The 26,890-nt window shown below is 51.1% G+C and overlaps 2 protein-coding genes across 4 annotated transcripts in view; one reads left to right on the plus strand and one right to left on the minus strand.

Moving 5' to 3' along the window:
• The window catches only part of Otof (otoferlin), an 86,572-nt gene extending 75,404 nt beyond the window's left edge, over positions 1-11,168 (plus strand). For all 3 annotated transcript variants that reach the window (XM_047522547.1, XM_047522546.1, XM_047522548.1), the window contains 16 exons: positions 184-213; positions 543-674; positions 1,041-1,107; positions 2,072-2,208; positions 2,316-2,450; positions 2,644-2,781; positions 3,073-3,200; positions 3,304-3,474; positions 4,067-4,227; positions 4,954-5,096; positions 5,464-5,552; positions 6,920-7,018; positions 7,158-7,399; positions 7,882-8,060; positions 8,143-8,243; positions 10,255-11,168. In XM_047522547.1, the coding sequence (XP_047378503.1) occupies positions 184-213; positions 543-674; positions 1,041-1,107; positions 2,072-2,208; positions 2,316-2,450; positions 2,644-2,781; positions 3,073-3,200; positions 3,304-3,474; positions 4,067-4,227; positions 4,954-5,096; positions 5,464-5,552; positions 6,920-7,018; positions 7,158-7,399; positions 7,882-8,060; positions 8,143-8,243; positions 10,255-10,435 (2,133 nt within the window). In that variant the 3' untranslated portion in view covers positions 10,436-11,168. The remainder of the gene's footprint in view (positions 1-183; positions 214-542; positions 675-1,040; positions 1,108-2,071; positions 2,209-2,315; positions 2,451-2,643; positions 2,782-3,072; positions 3,201-3,303; positions 3,475-4,066; positions 4,228-4,953; positions 5,097-5,463; positions 5,553-6,919; positions 7,019-7,157; positions 7,400-7,881; positions 8,061-8,142; positions 8,244-10,254) is intronic.
• Positions 11,169-11,500: 332 nt separating this feature from the next.
• Positions 11,501-26,890, minus strand: part of Drc1 (dynein regulatory complex subunit 1) — a 48,353-nt gene continuing 32,963 nt past the window's right edge. Inside the window, exons 8-17 of the mRNA XM_047522846.1 lie at positions 23,487-23,626; positions 21,055-21,189; positions 20,461-20,693; positions 17,953-18,062; positions 16,831-16,920; positions 16,188-16,274; positions 14,451-14,728; positions 13,313-13,456; positions 12,909-13,011; positions 11,501-11,871 (exon numbers count right to left, since the gene is read on the minus strand). Coding sequence (XP_047378802.1) covers positions 11,815-11,871; positions 12,909-13,011; positions 13,313-13,456; positions 14,451-14,728; positions 16,188-16,274; positions 16,831-16,920; positions 17,953-18,062; positions 20,461-20,693; positions 21,055-21,189; positions 23,487-23,626 — 1,377 coding nt within the window. The 3' untranslated portion in view covers positions 11,501-11,814. The remainder of the gene's footprint in view (positions 11,872-12,908; positions 13,012-13,312; positions 13,457-14,450; positions 14,729-16,187; positions 16,275-16,830; positions 16,921-17,952; positions 18,063-20,460; positions 20,694-21,054; positions 21,190-23,486; positions 23,627-26,890) is intronic.

Below are 26,890 nucleotides of genomic sequence, written 5' to 3' on the forward strand. Positions count from 1 at the left end.
GCAGGCCCCAGCAGACTCCCAGGCCGTGTGCTCTTGGGAACAAGCACACCATGCATACATCCCTGCATGCGCCCCTGGGCTCCCATCTGTCCCTGTCCTCCGAGCTTCCTGGGGAGGGCCGCTGTCTGCCCCTTCAGGCCCCAGTGGCTAATCCTGTCCTGTCTCCGTGGTTCCCCTCTGCAGACTTCCGATGCCATCATCAAGGTGGATGTGGTGAGTGTGCAGGCCATCAGGGGCCCTGGGGCCAAAGGACCTACACTGGTGTCAGCTGTCAGGCCAGAGGGCCCTGCCTCAGGGACTGAGTCATCCCCTGACCCTGAGTGCCAAACACTGCCTTGCCCAGTGGCCCACATTGGCAGGTCATGGTCCTCACAGGGCCATGGCCTCCTTCCCCACAAAACATAGCCCTGTCTCTTTGACACTGGTGGCCCCATAGAGCAGCATGGGCCGGAGTGGGAGGGGATCCTCTGGGTCATCCGAGGTTCTGGGAAAGAGCAGGGAGCAGGGGAGCCCACAGGCCTGTAGACCTAGCCAACCCTCAGGCTGAAGAGGAGAAGGAGAGGAAGAAGAAGAAGAAGAAAGGCACCACGGAAGAGCCAGAGGAAGAGGAGCCCGACGAGAGCATGCTGGACTGGTGGTCCAAGTACTTTGCCTCCATTGACACCATGAAGGAGGTGAGGCTTTGGCATGGCTGGGGGCACGGAGAGTGGGCAGGGTGCTCACACCCCCGGTCCAGCTCCCTCCCCGCTTCCCCCGGAGCTGGTTCCTCCTGCCCTCGGGCTTGGAGTCCCCTCCACAGAACTCAGCTTTTCCAAGCTGGGGGTCCAGTCTGCCTCCCCTGGTTTGGTTACCTCGCGTCCTCATTCAGTTATTCCACAAGCAACTCTGGAGTCTGTGATAATCCAGACACCAGGGGAGCCCACCTGCCCTGAGGAGCCCCGTCCCTGGGCAGAAGGGACATGTGTGCCTTAGAGCACCGTGTGATAGCAAAGGCAAATCGAGGCCCAGGGAGGCAGGGGAGTCACTCCATCTTTTGGCAGCAACTTCGACAGCAAGAGGCGTCGGGCATTGAGCTGGAGGAGAAGGAAGAAATGGACAGCACCGAGGGTGAGCCCTGGACCCTGCCTGCCTCACCAGCTGCTCCTCCTTCCCCTGCCACAGGCCCTCACAGCCACCGAGTGTGGGGCAGACCTCACTGGGTGTCCCTGGGTGCCAGGGAGCAGGCTGAGCCCCTTCTCTGGAGTAGTTTTCACTCTGACCAGTTCATCAGCGATGTCTTGGGCAGACACCTAAGGCCTCAGAGTGATCAGAGCTAGAAGGAACTTCACACCTCACCCCACCCAGCATTTTCCAGACCTTTTTCCATAGAACAGTAAGGATGGCGATTCTGAAGGGAAGAGAGGGTTCTGTGGTCAAATTGGTTCAGGAAAGACTGGTTGAAACATGCTGCTTTGGTGTGGGACTTCTCAGAGACTTTAATTTGTAGACACTATAATTCTCTAAAAGGAAGATACTATATAAAATCTTTCTCCAACTGATTCCACCACAATACCCTTTCTTCTAAAGCGTACCATTAGCACCTATGCTTCATGTTCCACTGGATGCAGTTTGAAAAATGCTAACAAAGCGCCTTGCATGGGGTTGGGGTTGTGGCTCAGTGGTAGAGCGCTTGCCTGGCATGTGTGAGGTCCTGGGTTCAATACTTGGCACCACATATAAATAAATAAAATAAAAGATCCGTTGACAACTAAAATATATATATATATTTAAAAAAAAAAGAGGTGCCTTGTTAATAATACTGTGGGCAGGTTGAGTGCCACTGGAGGAGAAGAGGGGACCCAGGGCTGCACAGCCGCGGGCCTCTGACTCCAGACCCAGCATCCTTTCCTGCCCCACTCTGCCAGGCCTCGCCTTGAGTCTGCATTTCACAGTCGAGTCAGTGAGACTCAAGAAATTAAATCAGGAAGAACGGAGGGGCGAAGCTGGTTCTCCAGTGCAGGCCTTCCCGCTCTGATCTTTCTGCCCTGCCTCCCCCTAAGCTGATGGGGCTCTCCTTTCTGCTTCCCGCCAGGCCTGAAGGGGCCCATGAAGGGCAAGGAGAAGGCAAGGGCCACAAAGGAGGAGAAGAAGAAGAGAGCCCAGGGCCCCAGCCCCGGCCCGGGGTCTGAGGCACCTGAGAAAAAGAAACCCAAGATTGATGAGCTGAAGGTGAGGGTCTGGGGGCCCACCCAGCCAGGGGTGCAGGGGGCGGCAGCGGGTGGGGCAGCCCGAGAGCCGGGGGCAGGCGTCAGGCCTGACGGCCTGGCCTGGGCCAGGTGTACCCCAAGGAGCTGGAGTCAGAGTTCGATGACTTCGAGGACTGGCTGCACACGTTCAACCTGCTGCGGGGCAAGACGGGGGACTCCGAGGACGGCGCCACCGAGGAAGAGCGCACTGTGGGTCGGTTCAAGGTCAGGCCTGGAGCTCCCCAGCCCTGGAGGCTCCCGTCCCCTCCGGTTCTCTCCTCACCTCTCCCCTAGCCACTCCTTCCAGACCCCCAGCCATCGCCACGGTCCAGCAGCAAGTAGCCGTTAGCTGTTCTGAGTGCGACCCCTGCCCACATCTGGGCCAACCCCTGTCCTGGGCCCCCTTGCCTCTCCCCAGGGCTCCCTCTGTGTGTACAAAGTGCCACTCCCGGAGGATGTGTCCAGGGAAGCTGGTTACGACCCCACCTACGGCATGTTCCAGGGCATCCCGAGCAATGACCCCATCAACGTGCTGGTTCGAGTCTATGTGGTCCGGGTGAGACCCCTTTGCACCCCACGCGCTGCAAGGCCCCTGCCCAGGAGGAATGGAAGCAGCTGTAGACTGACAGCCCTGAGCTGGGAGGCACCCTGGGGATCACCTGGTCTAGTCTTCCTCTTTTCTAGAAGAGGAAGTCAAGGCCCAGGGAGGGGCAGCGACTTGCCTAGTCACACAGCGAGTCTCCTGACTGGTCCAGTGCTGCTGCCCTGCCTTGGTCATCACGGGACCCTCAGGGAGCAGGGCAGAGGCACTCAGGAGCCTCCTCAGGCGGCACCCTCCCCACCCCAGGCCACGGACCTGCACCCTGCGGACATCAACGGCAAAGCGGACCCCTACATTGCCATCCGGCTGGGCAAGACCGACATCCGCGACAAGGAGAACTACATCTCCAAGCAGCTCAACCCTGTCTTTGGGAAGTAAGGCACCCGTCGCCCAGTGCCCTGCCCTGGTCTGCCTTCCCAGCCCAGCCCTGCTCCTGGCGCACCCCAGCCTTGGACGCCCCTCCTACCCCACCGCCAGGTCCTTTGACATCGAGGCCTCCTTCCCCATGGAATCCATGCTGACCGTGGCTGTGTACGACTGGGACCTCGTGGGCACTGACGACCTCATTGGGGAGACCAAGATCGACCTGGAGAACCGCTTCTACAGCAAGCACCGCGCCACCTGTGGGATCGCGAGCACCTACTCCACGTGCGAGGGGCGGGGTGCGGGGCGGGGGGCCTGTGCACTTGACCCTAAAACGAGGTTCAGAGGCCGTGACTTGGGAATGTAGACAGATTATGGTTTCTGTCCCAGGACAGCGCTTCTCCACTTAAGGATCTGGGCACAGCCTCAGGGGCCAGGTCTTCAGATTCCAAGGCAAGAGGAGGACAAGGGATTCCAGGACAGAGAAGTCAGGACAAGGAGAAAAGAGTGGCCTAGGGCAGGGGTGAGATAGCAAAGGAGCAGAGGAAGAGTCCTCTGGGGACCTGAATCAGCCTTTGACCGTTAAAGGCCGTGCGACCCTAATCAAGCCCCTTAACCTCTCTGGTTACGTTTCCTCAGGGGAGCCTTTGAGGTTCCAGAAGAGTGGGCACAGTGAGGCAATGCTTGGGGAACCCTGACTTGGGCCAGAGTCTGAGGTGGGAGGGGTCAGCTTCAGGAGCCATGGCATCTTGGGAGACCTGGCGTCCAGGGCAAGCCCACCTGTTGACATGAGGAAACAATCCATTGTAGTGAACTGCCACCTGGGGATGGCCTAGTCCCTGTCAGAGCTCCTCAAGCCTGTGTGTCCCTCCCACAGACATGGCTACAATATCTGGAGGGACCCCATGAAGCCCAGCCAGATCCTGACCCGCCTCTGTAAAGAAGGCAAAGTAGACGGCCCCCACTTTGGGCCCCCCGGGAGAGTGAAGGTGGCCAACCGCGTCTTCACTGGGCCCTCTGAAATCGAGGATGAGAACGGTAACAGCCTCTGGGTCACACCTCCTGGTCCCCTGGAGGTGGCTTCAGAGGCCATGAGGAGCCCAGGCTTCCAGTAAGGGGTACCGCAGCCTCGCCTGGGGTGTCCTCTATCTGAGTCTGGGTTGGACCCTCTGCTCCACCCCAGCACCCCTGCTGGCTGCCCAGCCTCTGCCTCCACCCCTCCTGCACCGCTTTCCCCCACACTGCCTTCTCCGGCCTTCTTGCATCCCCGAAGGCTAGAGAGGTTGTCCCCATTCTGATGATGAGCAAACTGAGGCCCGACAGAGGGCGGTGACTTGCCCAAGGTCAAGTGGCACTTTAGAAGCATGAGGACAGGGGCACAGATCCCTCTGGCCCCAAGCCCGGGGCTGTCCTCACTCCTCTCCCCTGAGGTGCCTCCAGAGAATCGGCAGGCACCTGCTGGGGAACTTCGCCTCACCTTGGGCTAGGACAGAGTGGCTTTTCCCCTCTGCTCCCTCTCACAGCCCAGCAGGACTCTCTGCTCAACTTCCCCAAATAGGGGACACCAAGGACACAGACCTCTCTGGGTCCTGTGGAGAGCTGAGATCTTGGGCAAGTCACCTCTGGGCCTCAGTTTCCCCAACAGTAAAATGGAGCTGGGGGGGGGGGGCGGCTCAGGGCTTTATGGCGCTAAGGCCCTGGACACAGCACAGGTGCCTTGGTTCTGGGGAGCCGCGTGTGCAGTTGAGCCACTGGCACCCACAGGTCAGAGGAAGCCCACGGATGAGCATGTGGCCCTGTCTGCCCTGAGGCATTGGGAGGACATCCCCCGAGTGGGCTGCCGCCTGGTGCCAGAACACGTGGAGACCAGGCCACTGCTGAACCCCGACAAGCCGGGAATAGAGCAGGTGATACTTTCCTAGCCAGGATGGGGGGTTCCTGGGTATTTAGGATCAGTGAATATCAACATGGGTACATGGAGGTAGAAAAGGGACCTCATGCTATTGGCTGCACTCCCAAAAACCTGGCAGGCACCTGCCCACCAAGGCCAACTTGAATGGCAAGTGTCTTTGCTCTGAATGAGGATTATCTGCAAGTGGAGACCAGACTTGTCTCCCTCAGCAGCTGTGATTGGTTATCAGTGACAACACAGGAATTCCTGACATCCAAAGGTGGAAACTGGTGACAGAACATGGGTTGGGCGGGTGAGGAAACTGTCCTTCCCAGACAGAGGAGAAGTCCTTGAGACATCTACCTTGACCTTCTGTTCCTCAGGGCCGCCTGGAGCTGTGGGTGGACATGTTCCCCATGGACATGCCAGCCCCTGGGACGCCTCTGGACATCTCCCCCAGGAAGCCCAAGAAGTGAGCTTCCTGGAGCCCAAACTACTCCCCTCCCCACTTCCCACTGTGACCAGTCCTTCTGGCAGGAAGCACAGGCCCAGATGGCCTTGGTCCGACCCCATTCCCTGGGCCTCAGGTGTGGCCAGACCTCCGGAGGGAGAAATGGACTGACCTATGAGTTGTGGGGACTGCTTTGGGTAGGTCCCTATTTGTTGGGACAGGGGAACACCCTCTACTCTGCCATGAGGGAGATGAGCCACACGGCAACACCCCAGCCCACACCCATCCCTGCGAAGATGAGCCACTCGTAGACACACTCCTACTGGCCCACCCATGCACACGCTCCTGTGGCACCCGATGTGCGCATGCTCACGTGTGCACACGCATGTGTGGGGGACAGAACCTGACTGCACCCTTGCAGGAGGAAGTGACGTGGAGAAAGCTCTGAGTCAGAAGCCAGGTCACTTTGCTACCCTGGTCCTCAAATTTCCCCTTTATAAAATGGCAGGGCTGAGCCACTGCCCGCCTCTGATACCCTCAGTGGCCTAGATTCAGGTCAGTTTCCTGGTTACATGAAACTGTACAGAGCCCCACACTCAGGGGCTCCCCTTCTTCTTTACCTGTCCAATGTTGCCATCTTGATTTTTTGAAGATTTTTTTTTTTTTTTTTTTTAGCAAAGGGCCCTGCATTTCCATTCTGTGCCGGCCCCAGCAAATTAAGCAACCGGTTCTGCCAGGAATAAATATCCTCCAGGCCTGAGGCGATGGGCATGCTATTCCAGATCCAACCACAAGAGGGCAACCCAACCCAACAGGTCACCCTGGACTGCAGTCCTTGCTGTGTTCCTGCAATTCCACAGAGCCACATTCCCATCATTTTTAGTGATGACTCAGCCTCGCTCTTGAAATATAACTACCTCATTTATAATTACAATTAGATCTCAAGGGGAAATCCTCTTTGGGGACAAGGACATAAAGGAAGCCAGCGTTCATGGGTTTCCATTGCAGGCTTTCAGGCTTAAACATAAACTCCTCTTAAAACTGGAGACGCTCTGATCTCTGGAGTCACACAGAGGTTGCGCCTGACTCCCCAGCCTCATTTTGGCCACTCTTCTCTTTGCTCCTGTCCTTAGCCACCCCGTCCAGGAGTGTGCCGCCCGTTCCAGCCTGACTGGCCCTCCCCTGAGCAGAGGCAGCGTGTGCCTAGCTGGTGGTCTGGCTCCCCTGGGCCCCAGAAGACGAGGCCTCCCTCCGGCCTCCATTAGCTGTCCCAAATACAGCCAACCCAAGTCCTCAGGGCCTCACTCACTGGCCCATCTCCAGCCCCCACCCTGAACCCGGGGATAACCCCCACCCCAGGCAGCCAATCGGCCCTCCTTCCTGTGCAGGTACGAGCTGCGGGTCATCGTGTGGAACACGGACGAGGTGGTCCTGGAGGACGACGACTTCTTCACTGGAGAGAAGTCCAGTGACATTTTTGTCCGGGGGTGGGTGAGAGGACCCTGTGCCAGGGGGCCTGAGCTTGGCAAGCCTTCCTCCTTCCTGAGAGAGAAGAAAAGGGGGCTGTGGGGTGGGGGGAGGCCCCCAGGGTGTGGCCACAAGTCTGGAGCATGTGGCTCCTGGCAGGTGGCTCAAGGGCCAGCAGGAGGACAAGCAGGACACGGACGTCCACTATCACTCCCTCACTGGTGAGGGCAACTTCAACTGGCGATACCTGTTCCCCTTCGACTACCTGGCCGCTGAGGAGAAAATTGTCATCTCCAAGAAGGAGTCCATGTTCTCCTGGGATGAGACCGAGTACAAGATCCCCGCGCGGCTCACCCTGCAGATCTGGGATGCCGACCACTTCTCAGCCGACGACTTCCTGGGTGCGGGGCAGGGCGGGGCCTGGAACGAGGGGCGGGTGGGAGAGGTAGGGGCAGGTGAGCCCTTGCGTAGTCCGTGAGAGCCAGAGGTATCAGACGGGTTCCTGCCCCCCCAGAATCCACCTAACCACGCATGGGGCAGATGTCCCCAGTGTCATTACCAAGGCAGACAAGGTGCTTTGGACACATCAAGAAGCAGGCAGCAAATGCTGACGGAGAAATCAACAAGGCTCCCTAAGGGGGTTAGGAGACTGCTCTGGGTCTCTGTAAAGCAAGGTTCCCCCCAAATTCTAATCTGCATCTGTAACTGGTGAGATTGGCAGGACTTTGACGATTGGATGTCCCCCGGGGGTGTGGTTGGCAGACGATACCCACTAAGCTATAGGAGGGCCTGAGCAAAATGTGGGGACAAACAAGGTGCCCAGGTTGCCAGAGCCCCCTGCCCCTGTCACACTTGCCCAGAGCTGACTCTGAGATTGCCACAGGGGCCATCGAGCTGGACCTGAACCGGTTCCCACGGGGCGCAAAGACAGCCAAGCAGTGCACCATGGAGATGGCCACTGGGGAGGTGGACGTGCCCCTGGTCTCCATCTTCAAGCAGAAGCGGGTCAAAGGCTGGTGGCCACTTCTGGCCCGCAATGAGAATGACGAGTTTGAGCTCACGGTGGGCACCGCCTCTGGCTCGGGGTGTGCAAGGCTGGGCCAGGCTGGGTGCCCAGGCCCTGGGACCTTTCTGTTCTCTTCAGGGCAAAGTAGAGGCTGAGCTGCATTTGCTGACAGCGGAGGAGGCTGAGAAGAATCCAGTGGGCCTGGCCCGCAATGAACCTGACCCCCTAGAGAAACCCAAGTGAGTGCCCTGCCTGCCTGGACCCCAGCTGTGCTGGTTTTAGGGGGCAGAGCAGGAAGGAGGGACCAGAACCTTCCAGTCTTCTTGCCCCCACTCCCCAGGCAAGCTCTGTTCCTTCCTGGGTCACAGCCTCTTGCGCGGGAGCCCCTCACTTCACTCCTGAATCCCTCCACTTTCCTCTGAATCAAAGGATGGGTCCAGGAAGCAGTTCCTCTCCCATCCACAGAGCTATAGGAAATTCCTAGATTTTGCCAAAAGCAAGCAGCTCCAGTGATGGTGTTGGGCCTCAACCAGCCTTGAGGGTCCCAGAACTCGTATACTCTGCCCAGGTGGGCTTCCCCCTCAGCAGGGACCCCTCACCACACCCAACCCCAGCCCCCCGTCCTTTCTTCCTGATGCTCCAGCCGGCCCGATACAAGCTTCATCTGGTTCTTGAACCCTCTCAAGTCTGCCCGCTACTTCCTGTGGCACACCTACCGCTGGCTACTCCTCAAACTGCTGCTGCTCCTGCTGCTGCTTCTCCTGCTCGCCCTCTTCCTCTACTCTGTGCCTGGCTACCTGGCCAAGAAGATCCTTGGGGCCTGAGCCCCGCAGCCTCCTGGGTCTGGTACTTCTCCCCTCTGCCTCTGGACCAAGGGCTGCTGTCACATGGAACACACACACACACACGGATGCACACAGCACACGTGTATACCCTCAACACACACGCTTAAACACACACGCATGTACCCAAGTCCACGCAAACATGCATGACAACTTTCAAGCTTTCAAAACAGAATTATACTCTTAGAATTAGAAGTGGTTACTTTACATTTTCATATGTTAGACCAGAGAGGTGAATAGCCCACCCAAGGTTACCCAGTAAATTAGGACAGAGCTGGGTGGGACTCCAGCCTAGCTGTCCAAACTGCCAAACTGGTGTATTTCACACCACAGCACCTCCTGTCCCAGCCACATTCCTCGCAGACTGTCCTTGAATTTCACTACTTGAGATAATGACAGGGAAAGGGGAAAGGTTTGGCTAGGATTTACCATCAAGAACCTGAAAGGAGGGAGGGGAGATAGCTCAGTCAGTAGAGTGCTTGCCTTGCAGGGTTCAATCCCCAGTACCAAAAAAAAAAAAAAAAAAATCTGGATGTCCCCATGTGGTGCTGATTCTGCCCTGTGGAACCATAGTTCCGTCCATTCAGACATTCAGCAACCAGCACCTAGCACCGCCCCGCCGTGGGCTCAGAGCTTCACATGCACCCTCACGTCACCGCTTCACCAACTCCAGGAACCAGCCATGACTACTATCCATAAAGAAATGGAGGCTTCAACTCTAGGCGCCCTGTGCCCAAGTCCCTACTTTACTGTCCCACTTATCCTGAGCTCACTCTCGGGGTGAAGCCCACATGCTCCGGGAGTCGGTGGGCAGTAGGTTGAACAGGCATATTCAGTACTTTAACTTGAAATCCGGACCTCTTGTGAAACCCGTTGTTTTGGTGAGCTCAGCGAGTGCCTCTTGGCGAGAGCGTTTCTTCTCCACAGAGGGCACAGTAGAGAAGGTAGAGCAGGTCAGCGAGGGCAGCGGGCCCTGTTGGGCCAGGTCTGGTGGGACATAAATCTGTACTCATCACGAAGGAAGAGGTAGCGAAACACAGTCCCCTGAGGACGTGGGGCGACACGACCCTGTGTGACATGTGGCTGAGTACAGGCCCGCAGGGCCAAGGCCACCGCCACAGGCAGCACCCTCACTGCAAGTGTTAAGGCCGAGGCCAGGAGCGTGCCCCCAGCCAGAAGGCTCCATGGAGGCTTTGGGAGGAGCACGAAGGCCCCGCGGGGAGGGCGAGGCTCTGCAAGCAGCAAATCTGCTGCTCAGAAACAGGCTACGCCCGGCCCAACACCCACTGCCCAGTCTGTGGGGCTGAGTGTGCTTCAGGGCCGCTTGGGTCTGGAGAGGGAGAGGGACGGGTGCCCTGTGGGAGCCACTTGTGCCACGGCCTGACCGGTGGCTCCTCCGCTCCCCCAGCCGGCCCGACACGGCCTTCGTCTGGTTCCTCAACCCGCTCAAGTCCATCAAGTACCTCATCTGCACGCGGTACAAGTGGCTCATCATCAAGGTAGTGCTGGCGCTGCTGGGGCTGCTCATGCTGGCCCTCTTCCTCTACAGCCTCCCCGGCTACATGGTCAAGAAGCTGCTAGGGGCATGAGCCTCTGCCCCGTCCCTCCGCACCTCTCCAGGGCCTGCTGCCTTTTCCCTTCCTGCAGCCTGGACTCTTTCCCACAGTCCCTGGAGAGCCTGAGCAGCCCCACGTCCACCCTTGGAGCCTTGGGCCAGGCCCTCTGCCTGCCTGGCTGCTGCCATCCACACTGCCCAGACCGCTGCTTGCCCAGTCCTGCCCCTCAGATCCTGCCTGGGGACAGGGGAGCATGGGAAGAGATGGGGACCTGGAGCAGGTCCCTCTTGCCCCACCTGCTGGGTCCCACCCTCCCTCCTTCAAGCCCTGCTCCACAGGAAGCTGCCCCAAACCCTCCCCTGGATTTCTGAGCCCAGGATTAGAACTTCAATGAGATTAACCAAGGAATGCAGACCAGTGCCCAGGGCTCTGCAAAGAACAAAGGAGCAAAAGGGCATGGCCACCGTGCCCGTGAGCCAATCCTGCCCCAGAAAGTCCCAGGGCAGCTGCTGCGTCCGCCCACGCTCCACTTGGCTCCTGACCCTTCTCAGGCAGCCGCCTGTCAACGGGTGCCCAACCCAGGTGGATGGGCTCCTAACACTTCCCAGGTCCCTCTGCCCAGGCGGTGCTCACAAGCCCAGACAGGAGCACTGAGCTGAGCCCATGTCCCCACGGCCCCACCCTTGAGGCACTCCTGTCCCGCCAGCAGCTGCTGCCAGGGGTTTGTGCTTAAAATGCTGCCCTGCCTGCGACTGGGTTTCTCTTGGCTGTTTTTCTTTCCTGAGTGTGATTTTTCTCTTAATAAATAAATCAAACACTGAGCTGAAAAGTCTGTTCATACAGTGAGAGGAAAGCCACCACAGTGGGGCACAGGTCAGCAGACACGCTGGGTTGGCAAACTCTTCCCTTATGGTGGCCTCTCATGGTCCAGGGCTCAAGATGAGCCTCAGATACAGGGCTGCATGCTCAGGCTGCCCACAGGAGGAGCCGCCCACCACAGCCCAGAAGGCACACCACGATGCACCCAGGGCCCCCAAAGCACAGAAAATGTTTTCCAGGCCTGGGGACAATATGAAGGCTCATGATTCCATAAGGGCCCCAGAGTTCCAGCCTCCACCCATGGAAGGCAGCTGCCCCCAGAAGTAAGAAGGTGACCCATGCCACTGGCCTCAGTCTGGTCACACAACAGGACCTGAGCCCAGACCTGGTCTCTTTAAACAGTCAGCCACAGTGTTCAAAAGACTTTAATCAGAACTACAGGAAACGGGTAACTGCTCTTGTTGACTTATACTGGCAGGCCTGTGAGACAGCTCTGAAAAATCTAGAGTGGACCCAGATCACTAGATAGTAAGTGCCAGCTCCAGCACCAGCCCAGTGCCAGCTAGGACGCGACAGCCCTTTGAGGTCCACCTCTATTTTGTGGGTACCCGGAACACATGAGTCGGAGGAATCTGCAGTTCAGAGTTTATCTGAAAAAGAAAGTGAAGGTCATTGCTTTCCCCCAGGCCCTCCTTCTTCTTGGCCTCTGGGGGTCAAGTGCGTAGCTAGCTCCCACAGGTCTCCAAATCCCTGCAAGCTCTTCCTCTCCAAAGCAAGGCACACACAGAGCTGAAGGCTGCCGGGGCTTGCTGCTCCACGCGCTCCTCGCCTGCCCCCATCCATGCCTTCAAAACCACCTCCCCTCTTCACTTGCCATGGCACCGCTGCCCCTGCCCATCCCTCCTCCTGATCCTCTTGTACACAGTGTCCATGGAAACAAGGGCCATAAGGTCCCCAAATGTCCAAGTCCTGTCACAGGCCAAGAGGCCACCATGATGCCATCTGCCTTTCCGGTGTGGCCTGGGACTTGAGACCATGCCCAGGTCACGCATCTTGCGTTTGGGGCTGGTCTCAGCTGCCTCACATGTGTGTAGCTGATGACCACCATGACCCTCTGGGCCACAGGCTCAGCACCGCGTGAAGGACAGCAGAGGAGAGCACAGGACCACTGCAGAAGGACGTTTCCCTCTCTCCTCTGGCCAGGCCAAGGGGAGGTGGCCATGACTACTGCTGGAGGAGGCACACGCTGGCAGAGCTATCTGCTCAACACAGACTCCTCTCCCCATGAGGACACCTACCAGTCATATCACAGGCCAAGGAAGCCAAGCTGGCAGAGTGGAAACGGCCCTGGTCCCTGGGTGCCTCCCCAAGTCTCCAGGTTTTGTGGCCTTTTGTGAAGTGGGGAGGACAGTTTCTGCCTCACAAAGGGTTGTTAGAAGTGAGAAAAAGTGCACAGGGGGACTCTAAGCTGGGAAGCTGGCTTTGCAAAACATGGTCCTAACAGGCTGGTACCAAGACCACAAGCACCAAAGGGACATGGTCACAACCTGGTTGGCAGCATCCACTGCTTTGTCATTGTCTCCACCTGAGGTGCTACTGTTGCTCTGCATCCCATCTAAACCACCTGACCCTGGGAAGGGACCCCTCACCCTCCTTCAACCGTGGCCCCATGCTCCTGCCCACCCACCTTGGAGTGGAGATACTGCTGCAGCAGCAGTTGGAGCTCCGAGTTCTGCTGCTCCAGAGAATTGTTTTCCGTCAGCAGCTTGGCCCTCTGGGTCAGGACGAGGCTTTGGGTGGGAAAATAGGTTAGAGGCCCACTGAATCCTCCATCCTCATCCAAGTGAGGACCAGGACCTCTGTGTCTGTTCTGGCTGGAGGCAGAGGAAGACTCCAGAAGCCTCACCTTCCACCCAGGCTAGCGACAGAACAGGGATGGACCAACCAATGCCCCCAACACCACCACCCACCCAACGCAGACAGCTTTTCTATTTAAGACTGTGTGACCTGGGGTGTGGCCACTCAGAGCAGGTCTTCCCCACAGACCTGCCCTGCTCCCTCCTCCTCCTGGGTCATCACACACACACTTACTGGTATTTTTCCAAGGCTGTGTAGAGAGCATCCCAGAGGTTCTGCGTGGAGGAAGGGATAACCGTAGCCAGGGCCTTCCAATATTCAGAGTCCTTTGAGTTATCTCGCTTAGACTTTGTCATTCTCACTGGTGCCCGGAAGTTCCTGAAGGTCAAGAGCACTAGTGCCATGATCTCCCCCTGACACCCAAGGCCCCCAAGCAGTGCCAGTCTCAGCCTGAAGTCAGTCACAGATATCCTGCATTTTCCACCTGCCACCTTCCTAGCCAGCTGTCGGAGTCTATTAGATTATGGCAGACTCTCAGAAAGTTCACCTGCTTCCAAGTTCCTGACGGGGCGGTTGTCACCTTCGGGAATGTATGGTTGGAATTTCACCCACCTCTCTTTGTTCGCCTCACTGGATTTCCAGCCTATTATTATGCCTCCCCTTTTTCCATAAATGCATCCATGTCAGCTCTTGAACTCTGGCACCTTCTTCCATCCCCTCAGTAATGTCCTTAATCCAGAATGGTATCCCCTCCCACCCAGACAAGCCTCTCCATATCCCCCCTTCATCCCTGCTATCAAGGGATCTTTCTAAACTTGCAAGTCAAATTACGGCTCCCCACCTGCTTCATATCCTCTCCCGGCTCCAGTCACCAGGACAAAGACAAAGATTGTCGGCACACGGGGCGAGGCTCTCCAAGACCTGACCTGGCTCCCTGCTCACTGGTCCTACTCCGGGAGCCGGGACACTGCAGCCTTCCCTCCAGTCGTGACTCCTGAGTGCACCAGGCCTTCCCCTGTGCTATTATGTCCTGAGAAGCCCTTACCCTATTTTGCCCACCAGCTCCAGTGCCATCTCCTCCCCAAACTCTCTCTGACAGGCTAAATGGAGATGGCCACTTCCTCCTCTGAACAATGCCACACATCACATAGGCTTTGATATCATTTGACCTTAAGGACTCATCCCCATTTTGCGGAAGCATGGCAGACCTCCAAAAACGTTTGGTGAAACCAATGGGGAATGGGGAAAGCATCAATCAGCGCTACACCCCGATTCTCTGCTGACTGCCCAGCAGCCTCTTCACTCACTAGCCCCTGCTTGGCTCCCAGTCCCAACACCTCCCAGTCTAGGGCAAGCCCTGGGCCATGCGCACCTGGGCTTCCTCAGACCCATGACAAAGGCCTCCAGGACCTTCAGGACCTCGTTGGGGTGGATAAGCTTGGGAGAAGGCGGGGCCTCCTCCTCTTCCTGCTCTCCGCCCACAGAGCTCTCCTCCTCCCCCTCCAGCAGAGACTCTGCCTCCTGCTCCTGCTCCAGATCCCAATCGGACATCAAGCTCTTCTCAAACCCTGACGTTGACATCAAGCTCATTCTCTCCAAAGCTGACATCAAGCTCGATCGCTCCAGGTTTGCTTGAGTCCAGGGGCTGATCTGGAGAAGGGTACATGGGAGACAGTGGGTTGGGGATATACGAGCACCAGTGTGTGAAGAGAAACAGGAAGAGCCGAAAATGGAGCAGAGTTTATAGAAAGTTACAAAAGACATTTGCACAAGGACAGAAACAGGAGAAAGATGGAAAAAGAGGGGGATGGACAGGTAGAGGCATGGGGGGGCCTTCAAAACAATGACAACGTTCTGTTTCTAAATCTGGGTCCACAGGTGTTCATCATATTGATATGCATAAAGCTGACATGTTATAAAAAAGTCATTTTGAATCATAACACAGTCAATTGTTTACATTTTTAAATTTAAGAATCCTGTCTCACAGTTCATTCAATCTACATCTTATAGGCAAATTAATGTTATCATGCTAGTTATGGACCCTTCCAAAGATACAATATGTATATATAAGCAAATAGATATGTAAATACATACATAAAATACTTTTCCTTCCTATTTTTACATAAATGATACTACTTGATACATGTTGTTTTATAAATTGCTACTTTTTGCTTACATTTTTGCATAGACATATAAAGAATCTCCTTGTTCTTTGTTTTCATTTTTTTTAAATTTACACAGTATCCCATTGTATAGGCACAAATATATTATTAAATAAATTCCTCAGACATGGAGGTTGTTTCCAACTTTCTGTTGCCTCAAACAATACATTGCAATGAATAAGCTATAATAAACACATCATTTCAACTGTATTGAGATATATCTATAGAATAAAATTCTAGAAGAATCTTTGCAAAGTGTATAGAGTTTTGTAATTAATACTGTCAAATCGTCCTTACTTGGAGGTGACAATTTGCACTCCTACCAACAACTTATAATGTGCCCATTTCCAACACATCAGTCATCACTGTTACCAAATGTCTAGATTTTTTGTCCACTTTACCAATTCTTTTTGGAGACCTGGCAGGTCACTCACACTCAAATTTTTTATTTCATTATTTTTTCTTTTTTGGGGTACTGGGGATCAAACTCAGGGCCTCATGCATGTTAGGCAAGTACTCTACCACTTAATCAAAAATTTTAACTTTTGAATTAAAAATTCATATTTTTTAACATGATGACTTCTTCAGAATAGTTGATATTTGGTTCTCTTACTGAAATCAGTTAAACAGAGATGTGTATAGCATTACAAATGATCCTGGCTTTTCAGGAAAGTGTTAATGGTTTTTGGTGGCTCTGATCTTATAGTGGTTGAGGCCAAGCTTTGCAGGAAGGCCCAGGGACAGATCCTGTGGACCTCAATATGGGAAGAGCGTCTCTCCCCCAGTCACTCTTCCCTTTGCAAATAAAATAATAATAAGGAAAATGACATTAGCTATTCCTGGCATAAACACCCCAGATTGCCCCAGAAGTATTATTCAAATGCAGCAATGCCCTCTGTGGGCTTCCAGGAGAACTGAAATGCCCTTTCAGTTGTACCTCACCTTACCTGGCTGGCAGATAAATGATGGGCTCGGTATTCTAGGAAGAACTTCACCAGTTTGTACAAGTCTTCCTCACTTTCGATTCCAAGGGCCTGGGGGAGGGGCAGACAGGTTGCTGCTCAGACACCATCAAAGAGACCACAGGCTTGGGAGGCTGACTCGCAGCTCCTCAGAGGAGACACTGCTGCTCCACTGAGCATCCCTGGAGCCTGCTGTGGCCCAGAGTAGAGGACACTGGTCCAACACTGAGAAGCTACTATGAATTTGGGGACATCAGAATGGAGAAACAAAGCTCAGAGTGAGGCATGGCTCCACGTCTGGTAAGTGCAAGAGAGCTAAGGGGGCACCAAACACATACCTGAGTTTGGGGGTGTCGGGGAGAACCTAGGACCTGAGAGCCTGGCCATGAAAGTGAAACCAGCAGAAGAAGGTCAGGGATGGGAGACATCTAAATGGTGCTGAGGACAGTTTGCTGTGCAGAGAGCAAGTGAAGGGAAGGTTGTGCAGAGAGCCAGGGAAGCCCCCATGAGACCTTCGTCTAGTCTCAGGGCTGAGGCAATACTGGAAAGACAGAGGGGCTATCTTAGAATGAGGCAGGCATCATCCCCTGGCACCCCGATGTGGCACTCACGGCCCAGTGGGACTCACTGAGAAGATGGCGTCCAACCTCAGCAGATAGCATTCGTTCTTCTCCAGGGGAAGGAGAATGCTCAACAGCTTGCTCTCTATGAGGAAGCCCTGAGGAGGAGGAGGAAGGCATCACCAGTTAGAGACAGGCTTCAGGAATGAGGCACAGGGTCTGCAGCCACCTTCTGTCTAACTCTCTAAGGACAACTCCACAGAGTGGAAGCCACATGACTGGGACTCTGGGCAGCAAGGTCCCCAGATGAAGGCCATCTAGGAATGCCTAAGAGCCACTCCCAGGGAGCAAGGCCAGGAATAAAGCCAGTCTTCATCATGGTTATAGACTGCCCTCTACCTCAGAAAGGTGCTCATTCGCCTTGCCCACAAGCCACCAGGAAAACACCTGAGTCTCCACAGCAGTCTAAACCTGACCGTCATAGGTACCCACTTCACTCATATTCCCCAAATAGCTACAGAACCCAGCAGTAGGCCTCCACTGAGCAGATGAGGGCATGGAGGAAGGTGGATGGGCCCTGTCAGAACACAGAGCCTATGAAGTGGATCAGGGAGAGCATGAGACTAGCACCTGCTGGGAGCCGAGACACATAGTGGAAGGTGTCAAGCCTGTGTATAGAGAGGGAGGACTTGCCAGCCACCTCCTTCAGCAGAAGCCACCCTCAATGGCCCTGCACCAAGGAAAACTGCCTGAGCCATCCCAAGTGAACTGAGGCTGCCATCCATCCTTCACCCACCTCAGAATTGAAACCTAATATTGATAATGTTTGGTCGCAAACTGATTTCCAGATGAACCATGCAATCACCCAGAGTAACTGCAAACTGAACCCCTAGATGAAGGCCACAGCTAGTGCAGCCACAGCACCTGGTAGGTGGGTTCATGGAGGTGAGACTGATGCTCAAGGCAAGCACTGATTTCAGTTAGCAGGAGCTCCTAGCTCGCCTGGACTACACCTTGCTGGGCCAGCTCAGAAGCACAGGCTCTCTGCAAACTGGTCCCCAAGTCCAGGGCCGACCCCACCTCCACTCCTCAGGCCCACTCTAAGGGCATGGCCAGGGGAGGGCAGCCACTCCTGACCCCAGGCTGCATGGAGCCCAGTAGGACTTGGAAGCAGTCCTGGATGTCCTCACCGACTCATCACACAGGAGCATCAGGATCTTTCTGGTAGTTTTTGCTGAAATTTGCTTGGGCAAATCCAGGTAAGAGGATTCTGAGGTGCCCTCTTCTAAGCCCTCCTCATCTGCAGATGGGTCATGGAGAGAGGAAAAGAAAAATGAGATAAGTTCTTGGCCTTGATGACTTTGAAAAACAGTTGGGCAGCTTTTCTGGAGAAAATGTATCTCTTGAAGCCCCTCTGGGCTAAAGGAAGCCTACAATGTGGGGCCAAGGGCTTGGGGACTGGAGACTATCTGGAGAACTCAGTCTCACTTCCCCAACTGCATCTACCCAGAGGCCTCATGCTCAAAATCCAGCCCTGAGCCAGGAAGTGGGAGGGAGAGCATGAGCCTATTGATTCTTGTTGAGGAGATGAACTAAAGTATGCTACTTGGTTTCTAAACCTGCAAAGATTAGAAAAAGCCGACTAAAAGACAGGGGGAAATATTGCCAGCAAGAACTGATGGCTGAGAGCAAGAGCCAGAATTTTAATTAAAATTTTAATTTTTTTTTATCCCATGCATTCCTTATCAGTAAGTGGGAATAAAAATCATTTTGTTACCCAGGTTTTAATGGTCATTCAAAAGGGAAGATAATATCTGTCATTGAAGAGTCCAAGATATCAAATCGCTGGTGGAAAAGCAAAATGTATGGTGTCACCTCTGTGCAGCAATAATCTAAATAATTACACAGGCATTTTCCCTTTGATCCTGCAATCCTACTTCTAGGGAACCATCCCAAGAATTCACTGGCAAAAACATGAAAAGATGAATCTATTTATTGTAGCAATGTCTATAATCATAAACAAAAACAGAAATATCCCGATGATGATCAACAGAGAGCTATTTGAACAAATTATGGCACAGACACAGAGGGCCAGGTGAGAAGGAAGTAACAAATACTTCTTTTACTACAATAGACTGGTCCCCAGGAACACCATAGGTGAAAAGAGCAAAGTGGAAGAAAGTATATGCTTTCACTTTCCTAGAAAAACTTGTTGACATGAATAAATATACACATACATTTGTTTATAATTTTTAAAAACAATGGAAGGATAAACCATCAATTTTTAATAGATATCTATAGGAGAGGGATGAAATATGATGGAGAGAATGGAAGTTAGACTTCTTTGAATATATCTTGTTTTCTACAACAGATTTTGAAAACATGTAAATATTTTACAGGATTATATACTAAATTATTTTTTTAAATCCCTAATAATCAAACATAAAGCAAAATAAGAAACCAGAGTATCCAATGGGTGAAATAAACCAAGTAGAAACTATTACAAGTGACCTTAAAATGCAATAATCTATCTGTACATCCCTAGTGAGATATATTTAAGAACCAAAAGAGCTACAAAAAATTTCAAACTATTTTTAGTAACCATTTGTTCTTTGTCGGGTGATATTTTCTGAAAAAGTTGTGGTGGTGTGGGGAAAGCAGATGAGAAATTATTTTAGAGTCAGTATCAAGTTTTTCAAATTGGGAAAAAGGAAATACACTTTGATAAGGTTAAGTAAAACTCCTGGCATCTTCTTAATTGGGAAGTATTAGGATGAATTTGATTTATTTGATCATTAAAAACAAATCCTATGTACCCTTGAACCACTTCCTATTGGAAAGGAATGGGCGTCCATGGAGAAATGGCCGATTCCAGGAAAAGTAAAATACTCCTGGAACGCTTGTTCATTCTGGAAAGCCAGGAAGCTCCTACCACTGGGGCTGTGTCAGAAGTACCCAGATGCCGGTACGAAGAGATTCCCACAGTGGGACAATCTAAGCATCAGCAAGGATATTAACTATAGCAAACTCAAATACCTTAAATCTGTTTCAATCTGTGCATTCAGAATGATATTTTAAACAAAAACCTCACTGACATTTGGGAGGTGCTAGAAACCCAATCCATTATTCTTAAAGCTGACAAATAAAGAAAAAGACAGGGCTGGGGATATAGCTCCGTGGCAGAGCACTTGCCTAGCATGTGTGAGGCCCTGGGTTCAATCCCCAGTACTACCAAAAAAAAAAAAAAAAAAAAATAGGCATCTACTCTGCTTTTCCTACACAAACTACATCTCAGGATAGCAAATAACTGATGAGAGGAAGATTCTCTTTTCAGAAATGTTCTAGCTAATAAATGAAGACATAAAATGTCACTATTTGCAACCCCAATGCCATTAATGGCTCTTAAACAAAGATTCTTAGTGGTCACTGATATCACTGATATCACCAACACATTAGTTTGTTCTGATGGAGGTACACAACAGTGCACTTGGCAAAAATAAATTGAACCTGCATCTGATCAAACTTCTAGGTCTAACCACCAGTGTAGACTCAATGAAATGAGAGGTGACTCGAAAACTGTCAACCAATCATACTCTACACCTCCAAGAGGTCAGTTTTCTTATCCACAAAGTGGATGGACTGACCAGTGTCCTCAGAGGGTCCCTTCACACTAAGGCTACGTGGCTGTGCTTAGTCACCTGCTTGCTTCAGCACCTCTTCTACTATTTGCGTGGCAGTCTTCTGCTGCTGCTGGGAAATAGGCCCCACATTCTTCAGGAACCAGAAATCAGGTTCCGTCCAGGGGAGCCCTAGATGCTGGATATGGATGATCCTGTCCACATCGAAGGCTCTGCTGATTAGCCCCTTCGCCTCCTCTTCATTCATCAGCCAAATCTCTCGAAACTTCTCATCATCAATAATAGCAAAGTGTCTGTGAAGGAGAGTCACCAAGCATGACCAGATGGCCTCATGGCCTGGCCAGGGTCCCTCAGGTGGCAGCAGAGCAAGAACATGAAGAAGAGCCACGGTAAATCCTGGGCCTGGCCCAATCCCTGGGCATCCAACCCCACATGCAGGGAAATGGAAGCCATCCCAGCGAGAAACACAACAAGGTGATGCATGAGGGGCCAGAAGAACATAGCACGAAAGGTTCTTCAGTGTCCCGAGCACCAAAAAACCTGGTGACATCAAGTCTTATGAAATCACTACCACCATGCCACTTCCAACTCTTCCTCCCTCCCTGTCACCTCTATCCTCATACAGATGCCTTAGGATCCAAGCCCCTAAAGTACCTCATGGCTCTCTGTATCTCCTTAAACTGCAGCACGAGACGCTTGTATTCTGAGGTCAGAGAATGGTTCTCTTCCTGGAACTGCTTTACCTGCTTGGCATATTTTAATCTCAGGTTGTTCAGTACATCATGCAGGCTGGTTGGAGGAATAAAAATTAACCCATAGTTAATAGATAGTATAAAGTTGTTCTCTCATCCACATGACTTAGCTCCACAAAAAACCCTGGGTCAGACTGACTGAAGGGCGGAAAACAGATTCCAAACCCAGCTCCTACTGTGACCAAGGAAAAGAAGGCAACAGGAGTCAACAGGATTGTCCAGAACTGAACACCTTTAAAACAATCCAGAAGCCCAGGCCCACCAAGAGGCAGCCTCCAGCTCCAGGGGGAGGAACCTTCCTCACCTAGGCCCACCCTCACGCATTCACATATCTAGCTCAGCTACGTTAGGGTCATGATTTGGATGTTCATTTCAATTCTGAAACCAAGAAAAAACTAAAACCCCATGCCACCAGCCTGTGATGTACAAATCCTCCCAACTCGAAGAGCTGATATTATTAACAATTCATTCATTCATTCGCTCATTCACTAACTCACCCATTCATTCATCCAACATGAAATACCTCTTTTGAGCCAAGGATATGTTTGAATACCAAGAGGAATACAAGGATATGTTTGAAAACAAGGCACTATCAGCCAAGAACAAAGACAAACATTAAACACAGTCAACAGTGAAAAGGGCTAAGGGACAGTTTGCTCAGGGCAGTTTGCCAGGGGAGCCCAGACGCAAGGCTTACAGGGGAGGGGAGAGGACCAAGGCTCCAGACCAGCAAGAGACAGTGGTTAACCGGCCAGTGGCACGATGAACCCAGGAGTGCCACTGCTCCTCTTAACCTCTCTTGCCACCACGTCCTGTCCCTTCACTATTTCACTTCTTCGGGAAGGTTTCTCAGACAGCTCCTTGTCACTACACTGATTTGTGTCTCTCTCTGCTGTCCCCCTAGCTAGTCTGGGGCGTCAAGCGTAATTGTTCCACAAATATTGTTCCCTAACTACTCTTGTTTCATAGATAATCAGGTTTAAGATGCCAGCTCACTTTTTCAGTATCATTTTCTGTTACAAGTAACTATCAAAAGGTCAACTGTTGTTTCTCTACATGCCCAACATTTGTCCAAAATGTAAAAACAACCTACTAGTAGAAGAACTGTAAATAATACTAAGCTATTTGGGCCTTGGGGGCAAATCCTCAAAATTGTTTCCTTCTTTAAACAAAATATATTATGTTATCTGATCCTCTGAGCTCAGTACGATGCTCTGGAACTAAGAAGACAATTCCTATTGGAAGAAAGGCAGGAGAGATGGAAAGAAGAACAGGGAAGAAGGGTGGGAACAGGCAGGATGGGCAAGAAATTACAAGCAATTGGTAACTTTCAGAGAACCACAGTATCTGTACAAAGCAGCTGGCACAGTGACATTAACAGTCAAGTTGGTAGTAACAGTAGCAGAAGATTAGAAGCAAACTATTTGTCCATTGACGGACACTGGTTAAATAAATCACAGTCCATCTACACAGTGGAGTGCTAAGCCACTTAAGAAATTACGTGAAAGCTGTCTATGAACAGGACGGGAAAGGCCTTCCAGATACAGAGCTGTGTTTCTAGAATGCCATCTCTTGTGTGAAGGCACAGGAGGAATGAGAATATTTACTAGTGGGGTATACACACACAAAGAAAATCTGGAAGAAAAAATGAGTAATTGCTCCAAAAGGGGAGGGAAGAGCAAGCCAAATGAGGTTGGGGGAAGACCTTTTGCTGAATACTCTGCTTGGGAAGAAAGGAGAACCACTTGAGTACATTATCTTTTCAAAAAAAAATTTTTTTTGGAAAAAGTTGGTTATATTTTTTGTGGGTTTCTACCCCTTTAGGAGAGAAAAGTTCATACCCACCCCTAGTCTCAGCATGGAAGGACCCAGAAGAAAGAGGCTCTGTGTGCCAACTGAAGGATATGGAAAATAACATGCCAAAAGAAAGGGGAATGACAGCCCCCAGGGAGAAAGGGAGGACTGTGTGATCCCAGAGGGGAGGAGGGGAAGGCCGACAAAGGGTCCTGGGGGCAGAAGGCAAAAGCGGGCTCTGGGCTCTGGACTTTCATCCCAGTAACAATGAGGGTCAAGTTTTTTACAATTCAGACCTTGAACCTGCACAAGTTTCCTGACTACTCAACCAGCACATCCTCAGTCTCCAATGACTAAGTCACACTAAGCATTCTGCTATGATTAACTCCCATTAAAACCTATAAACAACAGACCCCTCTTGTAACCAGTTGCCATCTTTTCCCCTAAAATTGTGCCATTGCACTGCTGTTTAATAAAGACAGCTTGCTGATCGGCTGATGTCTGCTCCCACTTCAGTTCATTTTGCTTACACCAACTTACCGATTGATCTTCCTCTTCTGCTGGGACTTAATAACTGTGCTTTCTTCATCTCTCTTCTTCAGTACCTGGAAGTTGTATTCTAACTTCTCTTGGTTTAGCTGATAGGTTGCTTTCATCTGCTGAAGCTGTTGCTCAAGAATCTAAAGTTAAAAAGATTTTAAAAATTAAAAATTAAAAAAATACCTAATGGGCCCTGTTGTAATTTGCTGTGCTTGAGGACCTCAATGGTTTGTTCAAGTCATGCCGGAGGAAACTTAGCGACAAGTGCCTCAACCTGGATTCTTAGAATTTCTATCAGCGGCAAACTAAAAGCCAATTTGATAAATACAACTGACTCACCTATAAGCTAAAACCTGCATACCCAAAGTCAGAGAAAGAACATGTTGGGGGACTTTCAAGTCCAACTAGCCCTGCTTTTGCACCAGATCTTTCAGAGATATGAGCAACCCCATTGAAAACATTATAACAAAGAATGTTGTCACAAAAATTTGGAACTTCCTGGCTTTGATCATGCAGAAAGGTAGTATGAGTGTTAAGCAACTTAACGGCACTTAAAAGGAGGACAGCCCTCCTACTCTGGATTTCCATTAACTGTATTCATTTATTCAACGAATATTTATTGAGTGCTTGATATATGCCAGACATTATTCTAAGGGCTTCTGGGAAAATACTGGTGAAAAGGCATTGTCCTGCCTCTCCAGGGCAGAGACAGATAAGCAAGTACCAGTGATAAGAAGACAGAGGTGAGCGCTGGGTGTTATGGGACCAGGAGAAGGAGCACTTTCCTTAGACTTGAGGAACCAAGATGGCATCCCTGAGGTCTCAGCATGTCTGCCTGGGACCTTGAGAATGGGTAAGAGTACTCAGGTGACACGGAGGAGGAAATGGCATATACAAAGCAAGGGACAAAGGCACAAAGAGGCACGGTGGCGGAACCATAAGCATTTAGGATGCAAAGCACAAGGCCAGGAATGTTCAGAGAAGAGACTGAGCAGCCGCACCTACCACACTGGGAATTTAATTTAGTGGAGCGCCACTAAAGATGTTTAGTGGGTTGGGGGTGGCGATGGGTCCTGGCCCTGTAGAAAGATCACTCTGACAGTTTGGTAAGAGGCAAGGCTGGAGGCAGGGCAGGAAGAGTCAGGCTGGCGTGCTCCTGCCGCCTGAGAGGGAGGCAGGAATGGGGAGGGCAACGAAGCACAAGCCCACCTCCATAAAACAGCCACAGGCCGCACTCTTGCCTCCCTCCTTTCTGTTTCCCTCCACCAGCTACAGACTTGCCAAGGGATCCACTGAGGCGGTGATTCCAAGAAGCTATCTCAACCCGCCTCTGGGTCAGTCTCCAAGAGGGTAACTGGCCAGGAGGTGACACAGAGAGGAAGAAAAGCAGTGACATTTCCCCAGCTCAGGAGGCGCATCATTTCCCACCCTGTGTGGAATCTGTTTAACTGGGGATCAAGCATATTCTTAACCACTGCAGAGATTTTTCAATCTCTATGATATAGTTGAACACCTTCAAAATAGAAGCCCAGAATCCCTATTCTTTAACCAGTGGTAAATGACAAGCCATATTGGTCCCTGAGACAATAACTATCTCAATTTCTCTGCTTGCTTAGTCTACTTTTTACTTACTTTTTCTGATTATTTATATATATATAAATACACGTATATATGTATTTATATATATATATGTACAATACATATATATATGTATTGCTTTGTAAAAACTTTTCCTGATTACAAAAGCAAAATTTGCTCATTGTTGAAAATTTGGAAAGTACAGCAAATGAAAAAGGAGAAGCCAGAAGAAAAGAGAGAAGAAAAACTACCTGTAACTCCACCACCCAAAGGCAACTCTGTTAACATATGGCAGACTTCCCTTCAGTATTCTTAACATAGTTGCAATCAAACTATGCCAGAAATCTATATCCTGCTTTTCTTCCTTAACATTGTCACATAAGTATATTCTGTATTAGTAAAGTTTTTCACTATCATTTTAATGGTGCATAATACGTTCAGATATTTATGTTTATCTTATATATCATAATATTTTACCATTTCCTCACAGATGTATGATTACATTGTTTCAATACTTTTCACTATTATATAATAATACTAGTATAAATTACACATGAAACTTTAGGGTTATTTTGCTTATTTCATTAAGGTGGCTCCTTAGAAGTGAAAAAACTTGGTCAAAAGTTCTCAACAAATTGTTTTCAAAGAGCAAGAAATGGCTTACAGTCCCACTGGCCAACGGGGCAAGTCCCAGCTCAGCACGCCTGGTCAGCACTGAACATTGCAGGGCAGGTCGTAGAGTGCTAAGTGCTGAATGGCCTGGGTAGGGTGCTCGGGGTGGGGCAGGGAGCTGCCAGGAGCCTCACCTGACCCTCCCTGAGCATGACAAATATTTAATGTTGACATTGCTGGCATGTACAAGAGCCTAAAGGGCCTGTGGAAGATGCCAACAGCACAGCTTCAGTTCAGGTACGATGACTGGGTCCTGCCCCTTCTAGGGATGGTCCTGAGTGTCTCCTAGGAAAAGGGATTCAGCAGTTCTTCCTGGAAAGCTGCAATAATTTATGTCCCCAATCTTCTACAGGAACCAGTCATGCTGCTTCAAATATGAGCAGCCCAGCTCCTAACCCAGTGCATCAGGAATCAACACAAACCAAACATGCATGGGACAGATGTAAGAGAGGCCAGCTGTTTGTGTGGTGGCACAGCGTGAAAGTCCAGTAGAAAAGCTCCATATTGGATGGTGACAATCTGAGAAAGCATGGACACTCACAGAAAGGAGGGTCTCCAGAGTGCTCTGGATTGGGGATGGCAGCCAATGGCTGATCCAGTCTTCCCTGAGGCCCAGAGTGCCTGAGTACTCTACCAGTATCTAGGGACCCTCCTTCTTACAGTTTCAAAGTTAGTCCCTATAACTAGGAGAGCATCTCCCCAAAATCTACTATGCCATAGAACTATTTTTATATTTATAACACAACAAGAGTGTGAGGGCTTTAAATAAAAGCTCTCACATGAACTCTCATGAATGTCAGTTTTAAAGGCAGATCATGACACAATATACAAATGGAACTATGCATTTTTTTCCTATATATTTTATTTTTTAAATAGCTTTTATTTTTTAAAAGTTAATATGAGCATTACTGGAAAAATAAAAACACGAGCAAAGAACAAACTCATCCAGTCATAAGCAGCTTAGTTGCATGTGTCCCTCCAGGCCATAAGAAAGCATACAGAACATCCCTTTTTGTGTGATTGAGATTGTAGTGTGTATTCTGCTTTTCCACACATCATGAATATTCCCCAACTCAAAATCCCAAAGCTACATAAGTATTTTTGATAACCAAGAGTACACTCCACCAACTCAATCTTAGAAAACATTGTAATCC

Source organism: Sciurus carolinensis, chromosome 13 (assembly GCF_902686445.1).
Source record: "Sciurus carolinensis chromosome 13, mSciCar1.2, whole genome shotgun sequence".
Classification (NCBI taxonomy): Eukaryota; Metazoa; Chordata; class Mammalia; order Rodentia; family Sciuridae; genus Sciurus; species Sciurus carolinensis.